This window comes from Triplophysa rosa, linkage group LG17, assembly GCF_024868665.1.
Source record: "Triplophysa rosa linkage group LG17, Trosa_1v2, whole genome shotgun sequence".
NCBI lineage: Eukaryota > Metazoa > Chordata > Actinopteri > Cypriniformes > Nemacheilidae > Triplophysa > Triplophysa rosa.
In genome coordinates, this window is record NC_079906.1 from 10,792,658 (window position 1) to 10,816,237 (window position 23,580).

At 38.1% G+C, this 23,580-nt stretch overlaps 2 protein-coding genes across 2 annotated transcripts in view; both read right to left on the reverse strand.

Annotated features, from left to right (window-relative positions):
* Positions 1–4,742, reverse strand: part of ipo11 (importin 11) — a 148,136-nt gene extending 143,394 nt beyond the window's left edge. Inside the window, exons 1-2 of the mRNA XM_057356365.1 lie at positions 4,631–4,742; positions 728–874 (exon numbers count right to left, since the gene is read on the reverse strand). Coding sequence (XP_057212348.1) covers positions 728–865 — 138 coding nt within the window. The 5' untranslated portion in view covers positions 866–874; positions 4,631–4,742. The remainder of the gene's footprint in view (positions 1–727; positions 875–4,630) is intronic.
* A 13,377-nt stretch (positions 4,743–18,119) lies between these two features.
* On the reverse strand, positions 18,120–22,889 carry lipg (lipase, endothelial). The gene is made up of 10 exons (XM_057356572.1): positions 22,666–22,889; positions 21,636–21,826; positions 21,205–21,384; positions 20,508–20,619; positions 20,193–20,417; positions 19,859–20,101; positions 19,633–19,753; positions 19,258–19,482; positions 19,052–19,147; positions 18,120–18,767 (listed from the first exon to the last, which is right to left on the reverse strand). Exons 1-10 carry the CDS (start codon positions 22,766–22,768, stop codon positions 18,755–18,757), a joined length of 1,509 nt encoding a protein of 502 aa, XP_057212555.1. The 5' UTR covers positions 22,769–22,889; the 3' UTR covers positions 18,120–18,754.
* Positions 22,890–23,580: the final 691 nt, after the last annotated feature.

A 23,580-nucleotide genomic window follows, 5' to 3' on the forward strand; every position in this document is an offset into this window, starting at 1 on the left:
ATGGTGTTCAGCACTGAAGCCAATGGATTCATGTGTTGTCTCAGAGGAGGGAGAATTAAACAGTGTCTATAATGATTAAATAGCTAAGAAACTTGCAATGCAAACATTTCTGATGCCAACTACTATGCAAGTATCATGTCCAACGTGACCGATTGCGACGTGACGTCTTTAAAAATGTAGCTGCAAGTTATATTTGAAAGAATTGGTAGAGGGAAACATTATTTGAGGTTAAGGACTTGTAGGGATAGTTCACCCAACAATAAAAAAATCTGTCATCATATACTCACTTTCCATATCTGTATGAATGTATTTGTTCTGATGAACAGAGAGAAAGATATTTGGAAGAATGCTTGTAACCAAACAGTTCTTGGCCACCACTGACTACCATAGTAGAAAAAAATGATAATGGTTGTCAATAGTGCCCCAGAATTGTTTGCTTTCCTACATTCTTCAAAATATATTTTTTATAAAGAAATGTATAATGCAATTTGTCCTACTATTGTAGTCAATGGTGGCCAAGAACTGATTGGTTACAAGCATTCGCTAAAACATCATTTTCAATTTCATCTTTGTGTAAACTGTACCTTTAAATTTCATTCTCCTTACATAAAGTTTATGTTGAGTATGGTTTCAAAATACCTCTTCTTATAACCATATGAAAATGCAAAAATGATGTTTTAAACTGAATTGTGCCCACTCAACAGCTATATTTAGAGCAGATTTTTACCAGAAGCACGGAGTAGAAACCAGGCTGGGTCTCCCACTGGCGAAGCTGTTCCTCGGCTGGCTTCAGCACAGCTGTGTCCTGACTAGTGGCCTGGGTCAAAGCCTGCAGCACCACCGAGCTGGCGCTCTGGATATCCATTAGAAGAGCCTGCGGAGACACACAGAACAGAATATGCTTCATTTAACACTTTATTAGTCTGGAAAAAGAAAAAAACTCAAAGTTAACATACCCAGCAATCCTTTGCTTTAATAAAATGACAGAAAAACGTTCAAATGGCTTCAGAAAAAACACAAGAGTTCACAATCTCTCACATATTAACTGTAGTAGAGGAGTGCGCTAAAAGGTTTTAAAAATATTGCTGTCCAACTCTGCCCCCTATTGACGACAAGTGACAATGTCTGATTTTGGGTCTTCAATAACAATCACAGCTAGGATAGCAGATGACATTCTCATATAATGAACAAACAACGATAGTCCCATCATTTCTGATCACTGGCAAACATGGCACAGATGTAAAATTGTGAACTCAAACTCTTATTGTCAAGTTCTGCACACAGAACAAACAGCTATAAGCAATGCTTATAAAACAAACCTTTAGTTATTAGGGCGTTAAGTGCAACTACATCTTAAATATGTATAAAAGTGTTTGATGTGGGAGGTGGCAGCTGTGGTCTAATTGGTTTCAGGCAAGAATCACCATCTTTGGTTTATTTCATTTGATCCCAAGTGAAAGGTAGTGTAGAAAATGTAATCTACCCATGCAAACTTATATTCTTACCAGTTATGCTTTCTGTGACTTGCATACATCCTTGCTGTTTTGTCAAACTGTAGTAATAATACGCCAGCTTGTAAAAGTGCAGGATACAGTGTGTTGGAAAGAACACAAGTAAACAATGTATTTAACCCGAAAGGTCTAATTTAAGGATGCTGTGGATTCAGGCACTTGAAACATTTTATATTTTAGACCTTTATGGCGCAGCATGTAATTTATTATCAAAAAGTGTTGTGAAATATTACAAAGACAAATTAGAAACATCTGACAGAGGCAATTCTAACATGCAGCTTTCTCTAGGGCTGTGTATTAGCAAGTGCCTCCCGATACGATACATATCCCGATAGATGGGTCACGATACAATATATTGCTATGTATTTCGATACGATACGATACAATACACATTTGCGATATATTGCAATACTTTAAATAGAAAATGTCAAAAGTAGAGCTAGAAATACAACATGCTGTGCACCACTGGGGGTTTTCTGTAAGGATAAGTGTAAAAACATCCCTTACCTCTGCAGAGTGGCCATGATGTGCGATGCATGGACCTTTAGATCAGAGGTCTGGGTTCTCAAACTGTGGATTGCGCCCCTCAAGTGGGTTGCACAGGGGAATAAGGTGGCTCACGCAAGTCACTTGGCTGTTGTGGTGCATTACACAGGGCTTGACATTAAGCATTGTCATGTGGTTGTCCTTCGGACAAGTAAATTTGACATTCACTTGTCCGAGTACAAAAATTACTTGCCCAAAGATAAAAAAAAATGATATTTCATTTGAATTATAATATAATATAATCAATATAATTGTTTTGGATTTAGATTGGTCAAGTTTGCTTCTAAGCATTTTAACTAGTGTCCGCTTTGGCCGCCTGAATTTGGTTATAGGCCTACTCTCCGTGACTGCTATAAAACAAAGGCAAGCAGTAATTATTATTAATGTTAAGGCTGTAAATTAACTTTTTTTGCACATAGCACTGGTGCTAGAAAGGTTTAAAGTTTGGTAGCACAGGCAGAAATGTGCAAGTGTAGTTCACATAATTCACTCAGACACGCAGAACAGCCAGATGACATTTAAATAACAGGATTCCGCGTCCGCGTGGACTCAGTGCGGTGCGCATTGATTATTATCACACACAAACAAGTGTAACCGGTCCTACTCGCCCCGCTCTGCGCGGGCCTCGAACCGGCGACGGTCGGATGGGAGACGGGCGCTCTAACGAGGAGGCTAAAGACCGCAGTCTCTAGCTAGAGCGTCTCTGTTGGTCGGGAAGTGAGGTTTTTACGCACTGCGCAGCTCTTCACTAGCTGGCCTCCGTTACAATCACCCCCTTAAACCTCACTTCCATCCGGGTCACGGCACCAATGTAACCGGTCCCACTTGCAACGCTCTGCACGGGCCTCGAACCGGCGACGGTCCGGATGGGAGACGGGCGCTCTAACGAGGAGGCTAAAGCCCACAGTCTCTAGCGTCTGTCGCTAGAGCGTCTCTGTTGGTCGGGGAGCGAGGTTTACACACTGCACAGCTTTACACTAGCTAGCCCCCGTTACACAAGCACAACCACGACAAACACGCAGCTCTGTCTAATGCATATAATCTAATGCATATATTCTTATTATTCTACATATGTCGCACTGTTCTTTTTTTCAAGTTACTTGTCCGGTCGGGCAAGTAAAATTCTCTCTCACTTGCCCATACGAAACATTTACCTGTCCCGGTCAAGCGATAATGTCGAGCCCTGATTACAGTTAAATCACTGAACATGGGCAGTATAAAACCCTGCTTCATCCGTGCTGTAAATGTGCTGGTGACACATCCGTGAAAGCACAATAAATGTCATTGTTACTTTTCTTAATAAACTTTTTGTCTGATGCACTGCAGTAGCCAAGTGACTTGTGTCGTGACTTGCGAAGCCTACAAACAGCATTATTTTATAGAACTCATTACTCCATGACTTATTTTGAAAACCTAAGCACACCCACACATCAGCTCTGAGAGCTCCAAGCGTTCTTATATTTTTCGCCATGCTCACTGTTCCACTTACTTTTGGCCGTATGTATATGACATGATTTAAAAAAATATATCGATAGTAGAGGTATCACTATCGATACACTATTGAAAAAAATAATATTGCTATAGTTACATGTATCGATATTTTTGCACAGCCCTTCTCCATGGTACACGATACTGTACGATCAGGCAAGGACCCTAACAATTTATTTAACTGCTAGACCAAATGCAGCATAATACAATTTAAGGATGGAAAATAAGATGCACAAAAATCATGTAAATGGAGCATTTAGCCTATTAGTTAAACCAGGTTTAATATTATGAAAATACCACCACCGTCAACCACTGTTTGGCAAATTAACAAATTAACCCTTCTGATAATCTCAAAATGACAAAATATCAGCAGATATATCAGTCATGCCATCTTAATGATAAGGTCTGTTTGAAAATATTCACACACATCCATGGGAACGAATAAAAACAAAGACATTTAGTTAATCACATCAATGTCCAATTTAAAGAACTGACAGGTCCGCGTGGACTGGAATTAACACAATGAACAAATCATCAACACTTCCAGCAGAGGATCAATAACAAAAACAGCACTGAGCAAAAAAACACACGTGTGCATATGTATTTACATTTACAACATCATGATTACGAACGATTTAAAGCTTATCTTCAGCCTTTTGATTGCAAGTTTATGTAAAATTTGCATCTTATCTGTGAAACGAAGTCTTGCACTTTCTGCATTTGCTGTACTTACAGAATAACTGCAAAAGAAAATGCGCCGTGGACACATGAGAAGAGTTTATCATGAACCTGACATATGCACCGAGAATTGCTATTAAGCATTATTATCTCCGCAAATAAAACCATCTGAAAAAAGCTAAATCTAACCAAGCACTCTTAGTAATATGATAATTTAAATATCATCAACAGAAAACCAGTGGATCATTTAATGTTAGCTCGGAGGCTAAAATACTGCACAAGAGCTCGCGCGTATGTTGGCCTAAATCGAAAAGTGCATCTTGTCATATTTTTATCACAGTTTATGAAACTTTTGGCGGCTTGATGTGCCAAAACATCCTCTCAAGCTCCCTGTTATTGTAACGTACCTTACGCAAATATGTCAATGCAGATGAAAACAGTCGTGCAGTCACTCTAAACACAGCACACGCGTTGTGTGGATAGCGCCATACACAGCATCTGATGTCGCGTCAAAATGACGTAATCACGAATGAAGACTTTTAATCTGCAATGATAATATGTATTCATTTATGTGATTTTTTTCTGTTTAGACAGTCATTATTATTTATTGTAATAAATTTGTAAAAATACTGTTTTATTTGTTTATTATTTGTTTATGTTGTTTGAATATATTTTTGTTTCTAAGCCCTTTGTTGAGTACGTCGATTGTTAAGTGAATGCCATTTTCTTATAATATTTTTGTTATGTTCGTTGAAAAAGACCCCATATCCGAAACAGCGATAAATACTGTATTATGCATGACACAAAACGATGGGGCAGTTTATTACTTCAATACACCTCTACCATTGTAGTATGTAGGATAAAATGTAGGGAAAATTATAAAGATATTCTTACCGTAACCTTTCGAAGAACCTTTTGACAAAAAAACTTCTGAAACCTTTTGAGAGCAGATTAGAGACAAACATTTGAAGTTGCGTGAATTGTCCTCTAGGCGGCGCGCATCTACCATAATGGGGACACTGGGCGCAAACTAAGTCTAGTCTACGGTAAATGTACGGTTAATGCAAATATTCAGCCTACCCGGAGACCCTAGTACGATTACGTGTGTGGTTTGGGTTTAGTAGTCAGAATTTAGATTAATGGACTGTGGGTGGTCTGTGGCCGTGCAATATGAGGCTGTTTTTGGCAGAGTAATGTAACGAAATAAAAATACTTAAGTACAGAGCTTAAGTTTTTTTTGGAAGTATCTGTACTTTACTTGAGTCTTTATATTTCTGCAGACTTTTACTTTTACTCCATTTCCTGAGCAAAATGTATACTTTTACATTTCCCCTAAGCAGGTTCGATACTACAAAATAAAAGCATAGAAACAGAATTTAAATCCGGTCACCATGACAGTGCTGAACCAAATATTGGTGAAAGATCGGGTATGATGCTATGTCATGCATTCTGACTTCTTTACACTGATAAACATGCTGGCTTCTCGTGCTTAACATGGTCAACTTGTTAAAAAACGAGTTGGACGTATGACGTAGTATTTCTGTACGTGATAGACTCTTGAACAACTTGTTTCGTAAAGTTTTTTTCTAATTCTGGATCCCTGTGTTGTCACAGGGATCCTATTCCATTTATTGGCCAAAAGCATGGCAAGGCGAAAGAGCCCACCCACGAGCCAACCGACGAGCGAGATCCGCTTACCATCAAGGTTGTCTGCGCTGCGTCAAGATGGGTGCTGTGGTGCAGCTCGTTACTCATTCGATAGTGAAGTTTATGTGTGTCTGTTTGTTCACGGCATTTCAGTGATGGATGTTATATAAACGGTGGATATGAGGCTGGATTTGGAGATCGTTTGAAACTGATAGATGGCGCGGTCCCAGGGCCAAAGATGCCGTACATGAACTGCACGCGATAAGTCAAAAGTCTGTGTTTTGTTGGCAATCTGCGTTTACGTGCATAATGTACAATCATGAAGGGATGATGTGATGATGTGTTGCTTGCTGGGGATAGTTCCGTCCCACTCTCCCAACTAGTACCACCTCTAGCAGCTCGTGTTTTTCCGGAAATAATCGTACAGCTGTATCTCTCTTTTATAAATTTGATCAAAATACTCTTCGAAGATACGATGTATGCAATACTACTGTATATGTACTCAAGATTAATATGAGATTGGCAGAAACTGCCTGTGATACGTGCAAAAAGGTGCTCTCCGCGGTTAATTTCAAAAGGTTTTAATGTGCTGCTTCTTTTAAAGATAAACAGCAAATTTTTCAGTTTCAATGAATTATCAAATAATTGGGTTGTTAATGTAAGGGAAATGCAAGGAAAGAAAGAAGTAAGGGCCAGACAGATTTGTTATGATTTTGTTCCAAGTTGTTCTCTGAGAGGGATAACATTGGGGGTGGGAGGGAACTATCCTTTTATAAAGTTGTAATTTATAAAGTAAAGTTATAAAGATGTGGTTTCTGAACTTGTATTTTGATAGTTTAGCAATTTGGCAACACGTTGTTCCAGATAAAACTACTGAACTTGAAACAGCTTTTTCAAAGTTGTAAATTTCTATGTAAGCACCATTTTTGATCCTTATGCTAAAAAAAAATTTTTTATTAACAACGTTTGCTTCAACTTTACTTTAAATACTTAAGTAGATTTAATATAAAAAGTACTTTTGATACTTAAGTACAATATGTATCTGTTACTTAAGACTTTTACTCAAGTCATATTCTAAAAGGTTACTTTCGCTTCTACCAAAGTAATTTTCTGGCAAGATATTTGTACTTTTACTCAAGTATTACTTTTAGGTACTTTATACATCACTGGCTTTCACCCTAAAAAGTTCGTTCTTTGTCATTAACCTGTTTCATAATGAGTGTACACAACACCAAACAGCTTTTTGGGAGAAAAGATGAGTGGGCCGTGATGCACACAATGAAAGTGAGATTATTGTGTGATCAAAACCACAACCTGTTTTCAACAGTCAGAAACATGGGGAAATCCACCTTCTTTTGAAATGTGTGGGTACAGTCGGCCAACAAAAATCACAGTAGGCCTACCACAGAAAATGAATTTTCCTATCTGAATCTGGGTCCAATGCTGAAATGTTTGCTGCAACTTCATGATGCATTATCTTGTGCTGGTTGGCTGACAGTAAAACTTGAAACCTATTCAAAGATTTAATACAGGGTTTTGCTTATTGTCCACTCGTGTTGCCTTTTGTTTTTCAGATTCAACACTCAGACATGGCCACACAGGTCTACACAACACTTTATTCGTCAAAATCTCTTTAAATACTTATTTGCTTCTAAAACCTCTTACAGACAGTTTTATCGGATGTACACGCCTGACCCGAAGTTAGCCCAGTTTGTGTTAGATTATCTGTCTGTCTAGTGGCTAGTAATGTAACAATTTATTTTATATTTCATTTATAATATTATTTTATTGTATATTAGTTATTAAATTATAACTACTCAACAGTTATTGTTTCTTTGCAGAGGTCTCCTGGAAGTTAAGTTTGGGCCACATAACGTTTGTTGTATCCTATGTTTCCGCTAAAACCGTATATAGGAGAAATAAAATGAAGCAACAAATGAGACAAAAGGTTGTCGCTCATATGAAAGTCCTTTGCCTAGACATTAAAGGTAAGAAAGTTTGTGAGGAAGTTTAGGAAAAATAGACACTTTTTCTCAAAAGAAACGTCCAGCCTACAGTATATTTAGTCTTTGTTTAATCTCATTGTTTGAGGAGAAACAAATGAGACATTAAATCATTCTCATTTGTGTTTTTATATACCATGGAACATATTTACAGGTAGAAACTTGCATGTGTCTTAAGTGAGTTCAATGACTGAGGACTTGTTGAGTTTCTCTTGCTGACCAGTTGTTCTACACATGTGCCAGCATGATGGTATTTTAATGGACAGGACTTTGTTTTAGTGGTCAACGATGAGCTTTCCATTGTCACTAATTATAGGCTACGAATGGAAGCTGAATATGTAAGGTTAGCAGAATATACTATAAAAGAGCAAATGCTGTCCAGCATAGTGAGAACTGTTAAGATCAAACACAGGCTGGCTGTGATCTAACTCTATTACAGAGAAGCCAGAAACTGACAGTAGACACGTGTTTCTCCGGAAAAAAGCTTCCATAAACAGAGCTGGTAGTAAAGCCGCACACGCCACATTTTGAGAATGTCACTGAACTCCAGTAACCCTGTTTAAGGTGAGACCATAAAACTCAGCCAATGGGAATCAAGGCAGAATCATGCAGTTGCTGTGGACCAATCACCACCTTACATTTATTTCACTCTTCTTTATCGTTTGAAACCCTATTTCAAGCGGTTACACCCACAGCAAAAACGGCTAGCATCAGTCAGAAAGGGCTTTGTTGTCTGCCTCTGTCTTTATTTCAAATCAATGCTTTTCAAATTTATTGTGGATCTGTTGGTAAAAAGAGTTAATTTCTCATGTTTTTTACGACTGAACATTTTTCATCTTTAAACTGTGCCTTGGGCATGCAGACCTTTAGTGACCCCCACTGCTTTTCATATCAGTTGAACTTAGTTGAACTTGAACCAGTCAAGTATGTTTGAAACCAGAAAACCGCATACTGTGTTACCCTATCTATCTATCTATCTATCTATCTATCTATCTATCTATCTATCTATCTATCTATCTATCTATCTATCTATCTATCTATCTATCTATCTATCTATCTATCTATCTATCTATCTATCTATCCTGTGAAACCTGTTAGGCGTTTTAGAAAAGACTGCAATTCTTTAAAACAATAGATCAATTGTATGTTTCCATGCATTCCAAGACGTGCAGAACGGCTTCCTTGTAACTGTGTCGCGAGCCTGTGGCCTCCATGCCAGTTCTCAGATGAAAAACCCACAATACTTCACTGTCCCATCACGCTAGGGTGAGAGGGGGCAATCTCCTTTTGATGTCTGTGGGAAAGTTCTACCTTTAGGATTTACTCCCTTGTGATTTACAGTAAGGAAAAGAGGAGTCATATGATGATCTGATTCCAAAAATGTGATCCTTGGGGAATACAATTTGTGTAAGGAAGTGATTCACTTTCATAACAGTTCCCATTTATCCACATGTCCCCTCCTTTTGGGGTGATCAGTTTACCAGCATTGCAATTACTAATGAAAAAGGGGCATTTTTTTCCAAAAAGCAGAATTTTTATAATATTTCACAGTACTGTAATACTGAGTTGTGTTTGGAACATTTATCTAACAGTAATAACGCTTGTAGACAAAGATAAGACTGTAGTGTTTGTATTTATTATCTTTACCTCATGCTGACTCCCCTTTACCCCCGGATCATATAACCTGAATATGTTTCATCACTCTTACACGTGGTGCTTTTATCGTTTTTATGTTGTAAATTCTTGGCATTTTTCCATAATGTTGTGGTGATGTGGTAGTTTGCATTTTGAGCATGCTTTCAAATTAACAACAGTAAACTAGACACAAAAACATGCATCTGGTGCATTCAGGGTTAAAGCATCTGAGCAGAGTTTTTAATATCAGTACTTCCTTCATCCTCAACTTTTGTATTACCTGTAATTCAGCTCTAGACTAAAAGCAGGTCTATTTAGTTTCTCAAAGTCCTCCTTTTCTTTTGGTCTCATTCACACAGCAGCAAAAAGTGGTTGTAAGTCCTGCATGTTTCAGAATGCTAAATATGGTTTTCTTCGCACACAGTTGAGTTATTACAGTTTTTCTCAGTCGCTTTGGTACGTTTCTCAGATCAGAATTGAAATTCTCAAAACTACCTGTTCAATCCTCACATCATTGTGTCACTTGTGCATATCAAAAAAGCAGTTTCTCATTTCTTTGAATAAGTTGAAAATGCTTTGGTACAACCATGCAAATGATCATGTACCATTCTCTACTGTTTTCTACATTATCAGTTGCTATTGTCATGTTGCTCAAAATGTATCATATAGTTCTCTGTGCAATTGTCTTACCCCTCTAAACATCTAGTCATTTGTTCATAGCATAAGTCTTTACATGCAAAATGGTTGAACAAGTTGTCATAATATGTCAAGCATATTTCTATACATTTCCATTAGACTTTTTTTCTAAATCTGTCCTGAATTGGTAAATTGCTCCCAGGTGAATCTTGACTTTCTCTAACGAATGTGCATCTCATGAACCATCAACTGGCAAGTATATACAGTATATATAGCCGGAGCACAACACAATGTTACAATGTTCGACAATGGAAGGACAAGGAATTGGACAGGGTCAACAGCCAGAGAGAAGAAGAAGAAGAAGAAGAAGAAGAAGAAGAAGAAGAAGAGGCCGAGGACGAAGACATATGCATTTGTGATGAGATAAGAGCCACACTTGTAGACCACGTTCTCAATCATGGGCTTACAATGGCCGAGGCTGGTCGAAGGGTGCAGCCAAATTTTGGGAGAACAACTGTCCTCAATCATTCAGACTTTTTGTCGACAGAACAGTTATGTAATCTAGCAATAGGCACTGTACTGTAATACTGTATACTTTCTGTAATGCTTCATACAATATTACAGTATTCCACTTGCATTTTACAATATACAGTAAGTATACTTTACGTAAACAGTGACATTTTATCTTACTCAATTTTGTGTTTTGCATTACTATATTTTTTCCACATAGGACTGCAAGACAACTTCACAGGGGTGGCAGAGGGCCCCTTTTCACACCTGAACATGAGGAGGCTATTTGCACCATGGTTGTAGAAAACAATGCCATAAGCCTAAGGGAGATAAAGAGTGCCATTATATAGAGGACAACAACATCTTTGAAAACATCCTAACAGTCAGCATCTCAACCATTGACAGGGTGCTAAAAAGACACCAAATGAATATGAAGCAGCTGTACACTGTTCCATTTGAAAGAAATGGTGAAAGAGTGAAGGAGCTGCGCTACCAATATGTACACTTAAAACATGTATGAGCATGCAGCAACTGTACCTCCCAGTAAACAGTAAAATATTGTATACTATATACAGTACAGTAAGTATGACCTTTACACATTTGCTATGGCTGTAGAAAAGAAGATGCAATATGTGCTGTACACATTTGATGTAACTGTATCTTGGCCAAAATGAAAATGCATGTAATTCATAAAACTCATTTTGTGTCTTCTGGATCTAGCGTATAATGGAACTGGAAGCAAGTGAACCACTGCACAGCTTCATCTACACGGATGAGGCAGTCTTCAACCTAATGAAATGCAGAAGGCATGGTCGAAATATCATCAGCTACAGTTGATGTGCCAGGCCAACGGGGTGGGAACATAACCATGGGCGCTGCTATCTCTGAGAATGGTGGGCTAACGCATATTCCCATTATTGGGCCATACAATACAGAGCGTCTTGTCACCTTTTTAGACACTCTCTACAGGGATCTCATCCCTGAACAAGAGAGGGGTCAGATTGGAGATGACCTGCCAAAGTACGTGATAGTTTGGGACAATGTCAGTTTCCATCACTCCAACATCATCAGGCAATGGTTTGCGGCCCACAACAGGATGCTGATGGAGTTCTTCTCACCCCACTCTCCATTCCTTAACCCCATTGAGGAATTTTTCTCAGCATGGAGATGGAAAGTATATGATCGCCAGCCACATACACAGATGACCCTTCTGGCTGCCATGGACGCAGCGTGTGATGACATCACAGCAGATGCCTGCAGAGGCTGGATAAGACACTCTAAAAGATTCTTTCCACGCTGCATCGCAAGAGAAGATATTCGTTGTGATGTGGATGAGAATTTGTGGCCCAACAGACAGGAAAGTCAGGAGGTGTAGGAAGACTGCGCTGTAATTCCTACAGCACTGCATGTACAGTTTTCCCTAAGGAGATTGTCCTATGTTCACATTTCTACTTTTGCTTTTTTCTTTGTGCTATGCAGTGCTGTCTTTTCCTTTCTGTATCGCAATGACGTATAAATGACGTCTGTCAATAAATTACAGTAAAAGCGTAAATGTGAATCATGTCCAGTCTCTTGCAATCAAACTCCCACATACACTAAGGTGTAACCTACAATTTTCAATAATTGTCATCAAAACTTTAGCCATAGTTTACATCAGAACATCCCTCCAGAGTACACTGTTATATTGACAACATGACTAAGCAATTTGACTGTTTTATACGTACACAAGGACTTGTCATTCTGATGGCACTGACATGTTCATTGACACAGATATTTATTTTTGAGAGATGAACTAAGGATTTTGAGTAAGAGACTGGCTTTTGCAGGTAATCCATGGTGTTTTGCTATATGTACGAATTGTTTTGAGAAATGCACTTACTGTTTTGCAAATGTCTAGGATGATTCGAGAAATGTACCAAAGCGACTGAGAAAAACTGTAATAAGAGTTAATCTGATTTTGAAGGAAATTGTGAGATTATGCAAATGTAGAAAGTCAGACTGTGAACAATTTTGTTTCTTATGATATTTACAGTAGGCTTGTTCATGTAACCCATGCCAAGACCTTTTCTCTTTTTCTCACATTCTTCTTGTCAGCCACTTGTTTCCCATGAGAAAGTCTCACAGGACACGTCTAATGTGAGATGTGTAGTTTTGTGGAGCCTGGGAGACGCCATTCTTTTCACTAAACAATGAGATGGTTCTTAATCCAAAATTGGTTAGATGTGCACACACACATCTCTGTACTGTATGAGTCTTCACCCGTAAATTCTGAATGATTCTTCCTTGAGGAATGAAGAAATACAGGATTGCTGAAGATTTACAGTAGACATGATTACGGCCTTTGCTGTTTTTTTTCTCACGGGTGTTGTTGAATGGTAATTAATATTTCCCGTCTCCATCCTTATCTGGTGCTACTAGTAGAGTCAAATCAGTATAGACTGGTAAAAATGTTATGTTTGATGACAATTAAATGCTAATGCACCTAAAGTTCTAAGAATGCATCTATGGGTGATCAAATGCAGAAACAGGGCGGTTCCAATTGGATCATCAGTTAGTCCAGAACTGTTGTGCTTGTTTGTACTTGATGTCTTCAATCAAAATGATGCATCATTATTACTCGTGTGCAGATTCCAGACCATTTTATCCGCCTGGACGGGTTCTATGCTTTTCTCACTTTGGTGCTTTTTCACAAATCACAAATTACATTTTTACATTTCATCCTCAAGTCACTTGTGCACATCATAAAAGAAATTTCTCTCTTTTTTAAATGCAAAAATTCCTTGATACATTTATGTACAGATGTCTACTGTTTTCCACATTATCAAAATATATTTCACTTGTTCTCTGTTGTATAGTCTTACCCCCCCCCCAAAAAACAACTCACTTAAGAAGTCATCAGATACAAAATGGTTAAACCAGTTGCCAAGTATATTTTCTTCACATTTCTATAGGGTTTTTGTTATAGCCAGCTAAACTAGATTTACTTTGTTTCCAGGTTGCTTTCACTGTAATAACTCGGATTCGTCAGACATACAACACAGCAGCTTCTGACCTTCTTATTTTTCTTCTTACAGTTGCTTTGGTGCATTTCTTGAATAAACATTAAAATTCGCACAATGAACCACCAAAGGAGTGTCAAATTCAAGGGTTTACATTTTTTTCAACTTTGCACTGTAAATGTTTATACACTATGTGTTCAATGTGGAAAATGTGTGTTTGTCTATTGTTTTGGCTGATAAAGATCAGATCAAATTATACACACACATCTATAGTAAATCCAAGGTAATTTCTTACTGCAAACATGCACAGTGAAATGTTAGATAACTTCAGCTATATGGCACAAAAGATTACAAAGGTGTCAGAGGAATGCATTTTTAGAATCACATAGAATTATCACACCCATTTAGATAATGGCATACTCGCCACACCAACATTCCAAACTTTATTCTGCAATTCACAAGATCAATTTCCCAAATCTATCATTGTCAAGCTTTCATAAACTTTAGTCAAGAAATATAACATTTATAAACAAAATTATAATGAAAACATCTGAAATCTCTTTAGGTTCTTAATTATTGTCGTGAATGTGTTTTCAAGCTTCTCAAGTGAACTATTTGTAACACCAACATATTGCAAGTTATGACACATGAAAAGGTTCTTATGGTTTGTGTTGACAAGCAGGACTTCCAAGATTTATAGTATCAACTACAACAAAAACAGGAACATTCAGTCATTCACGGGTTAAAACCCCTTTATTCGAAAGACGTCTATTACAGAAGGAAATAAGAAAAAAATACTCATGTAACAGAAAAAGTGAAATGAAACCAGTAATGGAATCTTTCTTAGAAAAATGATTTTTTTCTGGGAAAAGCCACATTTGGGTACAATATATGAAAAGTGCATGTAAAATTCACTGCAGAGCAAATATGAATGCAATGAACAAGAGCTCAAGAAACATGAGACCATATCAACTAATATATAAGCTCTTGTTAGGAAAGGGTGGAAACATTTTTTTTGATCAAACCTTAATAAATTTAATTGTAAATGCAGGTTCTGATACATACAACAGGTGAAAATACCTCTCTGTTCTTCAATGAAAATGAATCATTTGACTATAAAAGCATAATACTGACTGGATTTTAATGCCATATGTGATATGTAACCGTGTAAAACGGCAATGCAATTCTGTATTTGAATTAACATTCCCCATACATTTTCTTATACATGTGCAACATTTGGAGCAAACTGAAAATAAAAATTAGTAATTAGCAAAATCAATTTCTTACTCTATATTTTAAGTCATTTTATATAGAAAAAAACATGTTGCTATTTTAAAGCTCATGCAAATTTGCAGCTTTATTTGTGATTATAAACTGAAGCTACAGTAACTGGGACATGTTATGATTAGTCCAAATAGATATTTTTGTATAGTTATGAATTGATGAAATATGTTTTACCAAATAAAATTCATTTTCACAAGTTGTGAAAGACTGAAGTCATGATCTCATAACCCATGCCATACATTCTCACATTTGGACTATGGGATCATTCAGTCTTTGTGTATTTAGACCTGTGAATGTGTAATCATGTGCACAAGGTTGTGTCCAACTCATCACATCGGTTTATTAATATGACTGTTTATTAATATGACTTGTAAATCACTGTACCCTGGTCTGTACTTTGCATATATTCAGAGGTCTAAATGCCAATGGGAACAGGTGTTTTGACTAGATGATGTCTGGCGTGTTACTGTAGCTCTGCTGGACAACACCCCCTCTGGCAATGTTTCCAGAATGTCCCGCTGTGTGACGTAACAATGGATTCCAAGAAGATTGAATGGAACATTCTGCGCAGTTCACCTCCGGCTCCAGTGACATCAAAGCGCAGAGTCACGGTGTATGTTCTACTCTCTTTTCATAATGTTCTACATAGTCACACGAGTGCTGCGCAGTTTGCCAAAGATGAAAATAGACATTTCCATACAAGCGTTTATCGTAGGTGATGGAAATGACATCTTCTGAATGGGGACATGTGCACTGCTAGAGAAGTGTGTGTCTGCCCACATACTGTGGGTATGTGTGGGGGTGGGGGGTTTCACCTGACTGGGTAGTGAATCTGGGTAGACTTATGTTTGTAAACAGGTTGTATTGCGTGTGTGTGTACATTTATGAAACACAAATCATGTGACGTAATGTTCGGAAAGCTTCTCAGGTGGCTGAAGGAAAGCTCTGCGTTGGCTGTACTGCAAAGTCTCTAGATGACTTTATTGTTGTTTTCAATCATACAAATGATAATGTGTATCAAAATGTTTGACAGTAGATAAATAAAAGGACAGGGCTCAGCCTTTCAGATTTAAAACTGTAGAGTTCGGTTCACAGATTATTCATTAGGCCTTTTCATTAGTCATTGATATGGTTTAATATCAGCGGCATAACTGTTTGAGCCGGAAATGGTAAATATACTGTATATAACTATGGAGATACTGTATATCGTGAGAAGTGATTGCATCACTGTATCATATTACAAAGGTAGCGTTATGTCAGACAACACCTATTGGATATCTTTGATCAGCCCATTCAATGTTATCTGCTTGCCCTCTTTATCCATCACACCATAGAGGAAGCCAACATGACACATTTTCAACATTAGTGAAAGATTTGTCACCGCAAATACTTTGAAGGTTTGTCAAGCCCTCATACAATCTTCATTCATAAAAGATTTGATTTTTCTAATCTAAACATAAGTGATTATAATAACATTCAAATTTTATTACATTTCTTTAGCAGACATGTTTATTAAAAACATCCAATTTATCATTAAAGGTAGCTAGGGAATTTCAAAGAGGCTAGCAATAGCAAGCTAGCATTGAGCTTAAGCCCACTCTCTTTACAAAGCCACACTTACTCCAAAAAAATACATAGTTTGATAGACAAGAAGATCCTATAATTGCATTCAGACCGAATGCAATGATTGAATGAGGTTGTACTTGTTAACAGCAGTATAGCTTCAGCTAACAACGAACAATTTAGTTTTCAGCATTTACCCTATTCATTCTTGTTAATGTTAGTTGATGTCAATACAGTTATTCATGTTAGTTCAAGGTGCATTAACTAATATTAACAGACACAACGTTTGATTAAAAAAATAAATGCTTAATAAATTGATTAATAAATGTTTTAGAAAATATTGTTCATTATTTGTTCATGTTAGCTAATGTATTGACTAATTGCTAACAAATAGCCCCATATTGTAAAGTGTTATCGTACATTTGATGGTCCTGCACCTTCTACAGAGGATATTTATGTATATAAATAGACAATTTTACTTAGTGATTGCTATCAGAATGTGTATCAGGACATTCGATCAGCAAAACAAAAAATGGCTGCGTCCGAAATAGCATACTGGCTACTTTTGGCTAATTCTTGAGTTCGTACGATATGTACATTTTAATACGTTTCGGTTTCGCGCCAGGGACGTTATGCTTGGGGGCAGGGTTTTGGTATTGTTTTTTCTAGTAATCATAAGTTTTTTGTACAATTCAGCGTACAAATTCATACGAATAAGACAACTTGTTAAATTCATGGTACTGCATTAGATGAAGTATTTACCAATCGAGCGTTAAAACAGTACGTTCTACTGGGTCTGGGTGCAGTATAATACATTCTGGACATCCATCCTGTTTTTATTGTTGTGACCCATGCTCTCAGACCTATGACGTACAGTTACGGAACAATATACTTAGGCATTGATAAACAAGAACAAATTAACCTTGAGGAGTGTACTTTTTGGTGAATATATCGCATACAACTGAGAGCCATTATAGTTTTGCGCTGTTTCTAGTTTAACTTTTTGAATTTGACTACAATGGACAATAGTGTCCATCCAACGTAGACTCGCTATGTGCGTGAGGGTTTAAAACCAGAGCACGAGTAGTTCCCGTTTGGCAATCAAGTAATAACAGCGCACGCGGGTGTCAATGACACATTTGGATTACGGGTATTGATTTACAGCAATAGTTTACTTTCTCTCGTTTAAAAGGTTGCGGTGGGAATGTGGCCAACTGCACTGAACTTAAACTCTGATAGAATGCTAATTGCAGTCACTCACAAGCATTTTCTAGCCATGATTCTGTTTTTGTCCACAAATCTGCTTGTCATAAATAAGTGCGTAAATTGCCCCGCCCCTCGACACCATCGTGTATCGGCGATCAACGGGCTGGCGATAGAACGATCTGACTAAAGAGAATATCGCCCAACACTAACTGTAACCCCCCAAAAAACCTAAGACTCTTATGAGATCTCTTATACATACTCATGTTACACAAGCACTTGGTACATGCAAATCAGCCTAAGTTAATAAAATAAAAATTTTAGGTATGCAACATGAAATTAACAAAAATATTCTACATTTGTTAAAACACATAACTAACTTTTCTCCATTAAAACACACATACTACAGCTTTGAGAATCCAATGTTTTTTATTACAAATTCTTCAGTATTTTATACATTATATACATAAAACTTGTACACAACAAGGCACTAATGTGCAACTGTTTTTTGTTAAAGACAAAACGAGCATTCCGCTTCATTTTCCTGACCTTAAATAATACTGTGAATTCATATAAAATCCTTCTCGCTGTTGAAATCCACAGACACACACACATAAAATAAGTGGTCGTCAGGTAACTTGAGAGAGAATTAACTTAAGCCTTGGTTCAAGGTGTGCAAGTTGATAAATAGGCTTGGCTTTTTGCAGTGCTTTTCATCCTTCATAAATTAAAAACATACAAAAATATATATATGACGAGGATCATGTTTTTGAGGAGAGTCTGAGATTCACAGAACGGAGGCTTTAAACAACAGTACACAATATCAAAAGACAAAGATCTACAAAAAAATCTCAAACAATCCAGAACATCCCAATGGTAGAAAATCTGCCCTGAGCAAGTCCGGTGGCCAGCTCGCACAGCTGGCTATTTGAGCAGCATGTTCTGTGTTCAACCCACTGAAAACAAATACGGTGCAACATCCCGCCAAACGTGTACAGAAACAAAGAAAAGTGCTCAGGCCCTGTGCCACCTCTATTGTAACAGTGCTTTTTCAGTAGTGCAATCTGTGTGGGAAATAAAGTATTTACAGATATATTAGAAGACAGTTTGGTGTTATTCAACTTTTGTTTGTTTATTCATTTACAAATGATTAATGGAGGCTTGGATGCATCTTTCAGTCTAGACACAGAGCATTCGAGCCGTTATGGCCATATATCAGCACATTGTCTTTATCTACATCAGACATTCTGATATTCAGCAATAAAGCACACATGCTTGCATGATACTGGATGTAAATATAAACATGCACACATATTGCATAATGCAAATGGAAGCAGTGAATACGTACCTTTTCCTGGGCTTCACCTCCCAGCCATCGCGACATTTTAAAAACATTATTTCTTTTCCTGGTGATATCTCAGTGTCTTCAGCACAGAAGGTGACTCTATAGATTTAACATTATGGCATTAATAAAAGTAGCAACTTCAAGTGTAAAATAAGCCACTGCTCTCAGTGCTGTGTATTATACACAAATAATACCTAACCCTAACTTACTTTTTCTGGGTCTCGCCTGCTTTGATTCTGATCCTCCGAATCTCAAGAACTTTTTCAGCCTTTTCACTCGACCACGAAAAGAATGATGACTTCATGTGCTTTAATACAGACGACCAGGAGTCAGAAGGGCCTTCCCAGCGAAGTCCAATTTTCAGAAGGTCGCCAATGTCCTCCTCAGTGAAGATGAGGAACGTGTTTGTGAGGTTTAGACCAACTCCATCAGTCCTGTGAAAACCACAGAGAAACCAGGTCAGGACTTCCAAGAGAACATTAACCCAAGCATTAAAAGCTTGCTTTATATGTATTCATTTGAAAATCATCCCAGCAGGACACAAATCAGAATGTATAAGGTCTTCATAATGTTAAGATGCTTACATGTCCACACTGAGATTAGTAGTGTCGTTATGGGACCCGTATAGTTTGATGTGGAAAGTGGGATCTGCATCTTTCGTCATCTTCCTGTCGAACACATGCATTTTCATCTGATAGTGGTAACCTGCAGAGCGACAAACTGGTTTAACACAATCCAAAAACCTCATTTCGGTGACTCAGAGTTACGGCATGTTACCGAGAACAAGGACGCCGCATGAGAATGACTTACCGCCAAAAGGCGTTTCCCCACGAGTCTTCAGGTACATTTTACTGTTTCTCCTCTTGCGCACTTTCTTGGTGTTGTAACCGATGCTATTGCAGCGGTTCCTCCTGCAGCTCAGACAGATGCCTTTTTTGAAGCGATCGGGGTCGGTACACTGGAAGGCATAGCTGACGTGGTCCTTGTTCATAAGGGAGTCCACGAAGAGATGCACCGCCCGTTCGTGCTCGCACTTCATGATTTCTATGAAATCTGTGTGGTTGCAAAGCATTGTTAAGAGAGCTTTAAAGTTAGAATTTATTACATTAATAACTTGTCAAATGTATGGTTTTGAAGTACTCACTTCCAGCGGCAGCGGTGGTCAACACGTCACCCAGGGAACAGCCTGGTTGTACATCTCCACCATTGGGATAGATGTCGATGTGTCCGATGGGTTCCTGGATGCCGATGCTGACACCAAGAGCTCCCCGCGTGTATGTGTGAAGGACATCGACAAAGTCAGCATCGTCAGGAGAAAGTCTTTTGTGGGATTCTGAACCCTCAAACATGGGACCAGCGGGGTCTAAACCTAATCAAAATAAAAGTTACAAAATCTTATTTTAAAAAAAGTGGTGTACAAGCCTTCAAGATGTACATGTTGCAAAGATGGAAATCTTACCAGTTATACGTCCAATAGTTCCATTCACAAAAGTTCCAGCATAGCCAGCAACATGAGCACCGAGACTGTATCCAATCATGTGCACGTCTTCAAGTCGTAGCTGCTTTTCTTCCTATAATAAACAAAAAGGAGCAGTCCATTTTAATATATTTTTCGACATCTAAGCAAAACCAAAGATGCTCATAGCTTTTGAGGAAGAAAAAAAATATCTAATTTGGCCTAAGGCTCTCTTCTTTTTAAGATCTCCACATAAGACAGATGAGACCAGCTTTGAGCTGTCAAAGTCATTGTTTCATATGCATCACTGCTGTATGTTCAATGCCAACAAGGGTGTGTGTTATGGGCGGGCGAGATTACTCTGCTGCTCATTTATACTTTTCACATGTGTCCAAATGCCTCCAAGTCAGCTTAGAAAGCCAACTCTATCCATTAATACTTCTTGTTCCTTAAGAATACCCATGATGCCTTGGGCAAACTCTAAACACTTCAAAATAACAAACACAAAAAGCCCCATCTGGAGAAAACAAACCAGGACATCTGCTATGCTGTTCTAAGAACGAACGAACGAACATTACGGACAAAGACGCAAGTACAAGACCACAAGCAGAGCGTTCAGGTTGCAAATTCGCTTGCTCAAAAGACGCATGCACACAAAGAGAAACAAACGCACCCAGTAGGATGTTTAATAGAGACCTACCTGGAGCCAGTCCAAAACAGTAGCTATGCTCTTTCCAACCCGGCGAGTGTTGTTGACAGCGTCGGGATAAAGCTGGTGGGCCAGGCCCAGCCAGTCTACCACCACCATGTTTGCTTCGGACTCTCTTTTCTGTACAGCCGCCACCAGCTTGTACATCCAGCTCTCAAACATCCCACTCATCTGTGAAAGAGAACACACCCCTTACTATACTATACTACCATACTAACACAGAGACATCCAGCAAACAAGTGTAAAATTCCACGATTTACTACTTAAAAGCAAAACACGTATTTAGTTAAACCTGCTCCTGTGTGACCCAAAAACATACATCAAAGATGAAATCTGAGGGACCTTTTTTTAATTGTTGCTTCATACCACAAATAATATAAGATCTGAGGGAACTTATGAGCCTTAAAAAATAGATTTCTCACCGTCCACCCATGAATGATCAGAATAGTCTTGGTTGAAGTATTGAAGCCACATTTCTCGACGCTTTCCTCATTCCCGGGAATGAGGTAACAGCCATCCTCATCCAGATCCAAAGATTTCCGCATATTGTACTTGATATTGTCATGGAGTAATGACGTTACTGGATCCGTAGGCAAGTCATACTCTAGGTCATCTACAACGGATTGTTAAATAACACGAATGAATTTCAGTGTAATCTCAAAGGAATTTAAACAACATAATACTAAACCTAGGGGCTTCAGCCATTCCAATACAGCTAAACGTAATCGTTTCATAACGTGCTCGAGACATTTTATTGAAAGCTTCGTGGAGTGAACAATCGAGCTAACGTTACTAGAAGAAGGGAATGCAAAAACGAGGCTATTTTTTAATTATTATTCATAATAAAAGCGAGAACATTCTAGTTCACCTTACAGGCTCTGCCAAATAACCGCGAGTTTAGCAGTTTATCAAATAAATCTGTTACTTTTTAGTCAGAGCATTTGTAATGACTAGCGTCAGCTGAACGGCAGCCGTTATGTCGAGTACCGCGCAATATATTTAAATGCCACCAAAAAAGCAAATTAAAGCAGTGTCTCCAAAGTCAAATCCTCATCACTAAAAGTCCCTCTAGCTTTAGCTTAGTGCGAAACATCTGATACACCCCTAAAAAAACGTGGAAAATAGGCGGTCGTTTAAAAGGCAACCCCCGAGTCCTAGTGGATTCTCCGGGTTTTCCTCACACAGCTCCAGCATGTCAGAAGCGGATATTTTAAACGTCCATTCATTCATTTATAGGTTTGTTCACATCGCAAACGGGTGAATGCGGGGCTTAACTTGTACTTTTAAATCTCAAATCACAGACGTTATTGTTAGTCATTGTTAATGAAAACAATGACCACACTGCTAACAGAAATGCATTTAAAAAGAAATCAAGGCACATTAAACATTGTAAATGTTGCAGGTTTTAATACCAGTTAGATCAAGCGTTAAAGACAAAGACATCTCTCTTACCAGTCAATGGCACAGTCTCGCCCGGTGCAGTTGCCAAAGCGCTGAATAAACGGCACAGGATAAAACATAAGAAAATCGATCTTCTTATTGAGTTTTCTACCATAATGTTATGAGTTTTAAAATAATGTATTTATTGCTTGCACACCACGGTAACTGGGGGACGTTTATGCGTCTTATTCCCACAGTAAGAGGTGTCAGGAAAATGTATGAACCTGTATCAGGTTGCTCATTAGAGTTTTAAATAGTTTTTTTTTCAGTCATCTGACCATCGGCAGATATCTACGACAGAATTCCTTCTTTCTAATTGGCCAAGCCCCTGGCACTACGTGTGAAGGCGTGGCATGAGTTTGAAATTGAATGAGTTGTAATTTGTTTCTCACGCTTCGGTTAACCCTTTCCTCTCCGACCTATTGATGGCGCGCGGGGCGTTCACGGTGACGCACACTAGTATACTAGAGGTTAACGACCCATAACACAGTGTTGCACATGACTGTGTTTGTTTACAAATATACAAACATGAGACACTTTTGTGTGTTCAAGTTACTAACACATGGGCCCACTTTACTTGCATTTATACCTGTTTTCTTTTAAGTTTCATAAGCTATCTTTGTTCTTGTGAAATATAGCTTTAAACGTATACGTAAAACTGTCTGGAGGTCTCTGGGCGTTTCTTGCTGGTTGATTAGCTGTTCCAGCAAAAAGACACCTTCATCTAAAGAAGGGCTTTTATAATAAAAAATAAAGTTGTATTGTCAGTAAATATCAATTATATTTAAAACATGCAAAGTAATAGGTCAGACACTAAAATAAAGTAAAACGTGACACTGAATAACACTAAAAAGGATTCAAATTAAAGACACATTTACCAAATTGCAGACTCAATTATTATATGTGTAGTTTTAACAGAACATATTT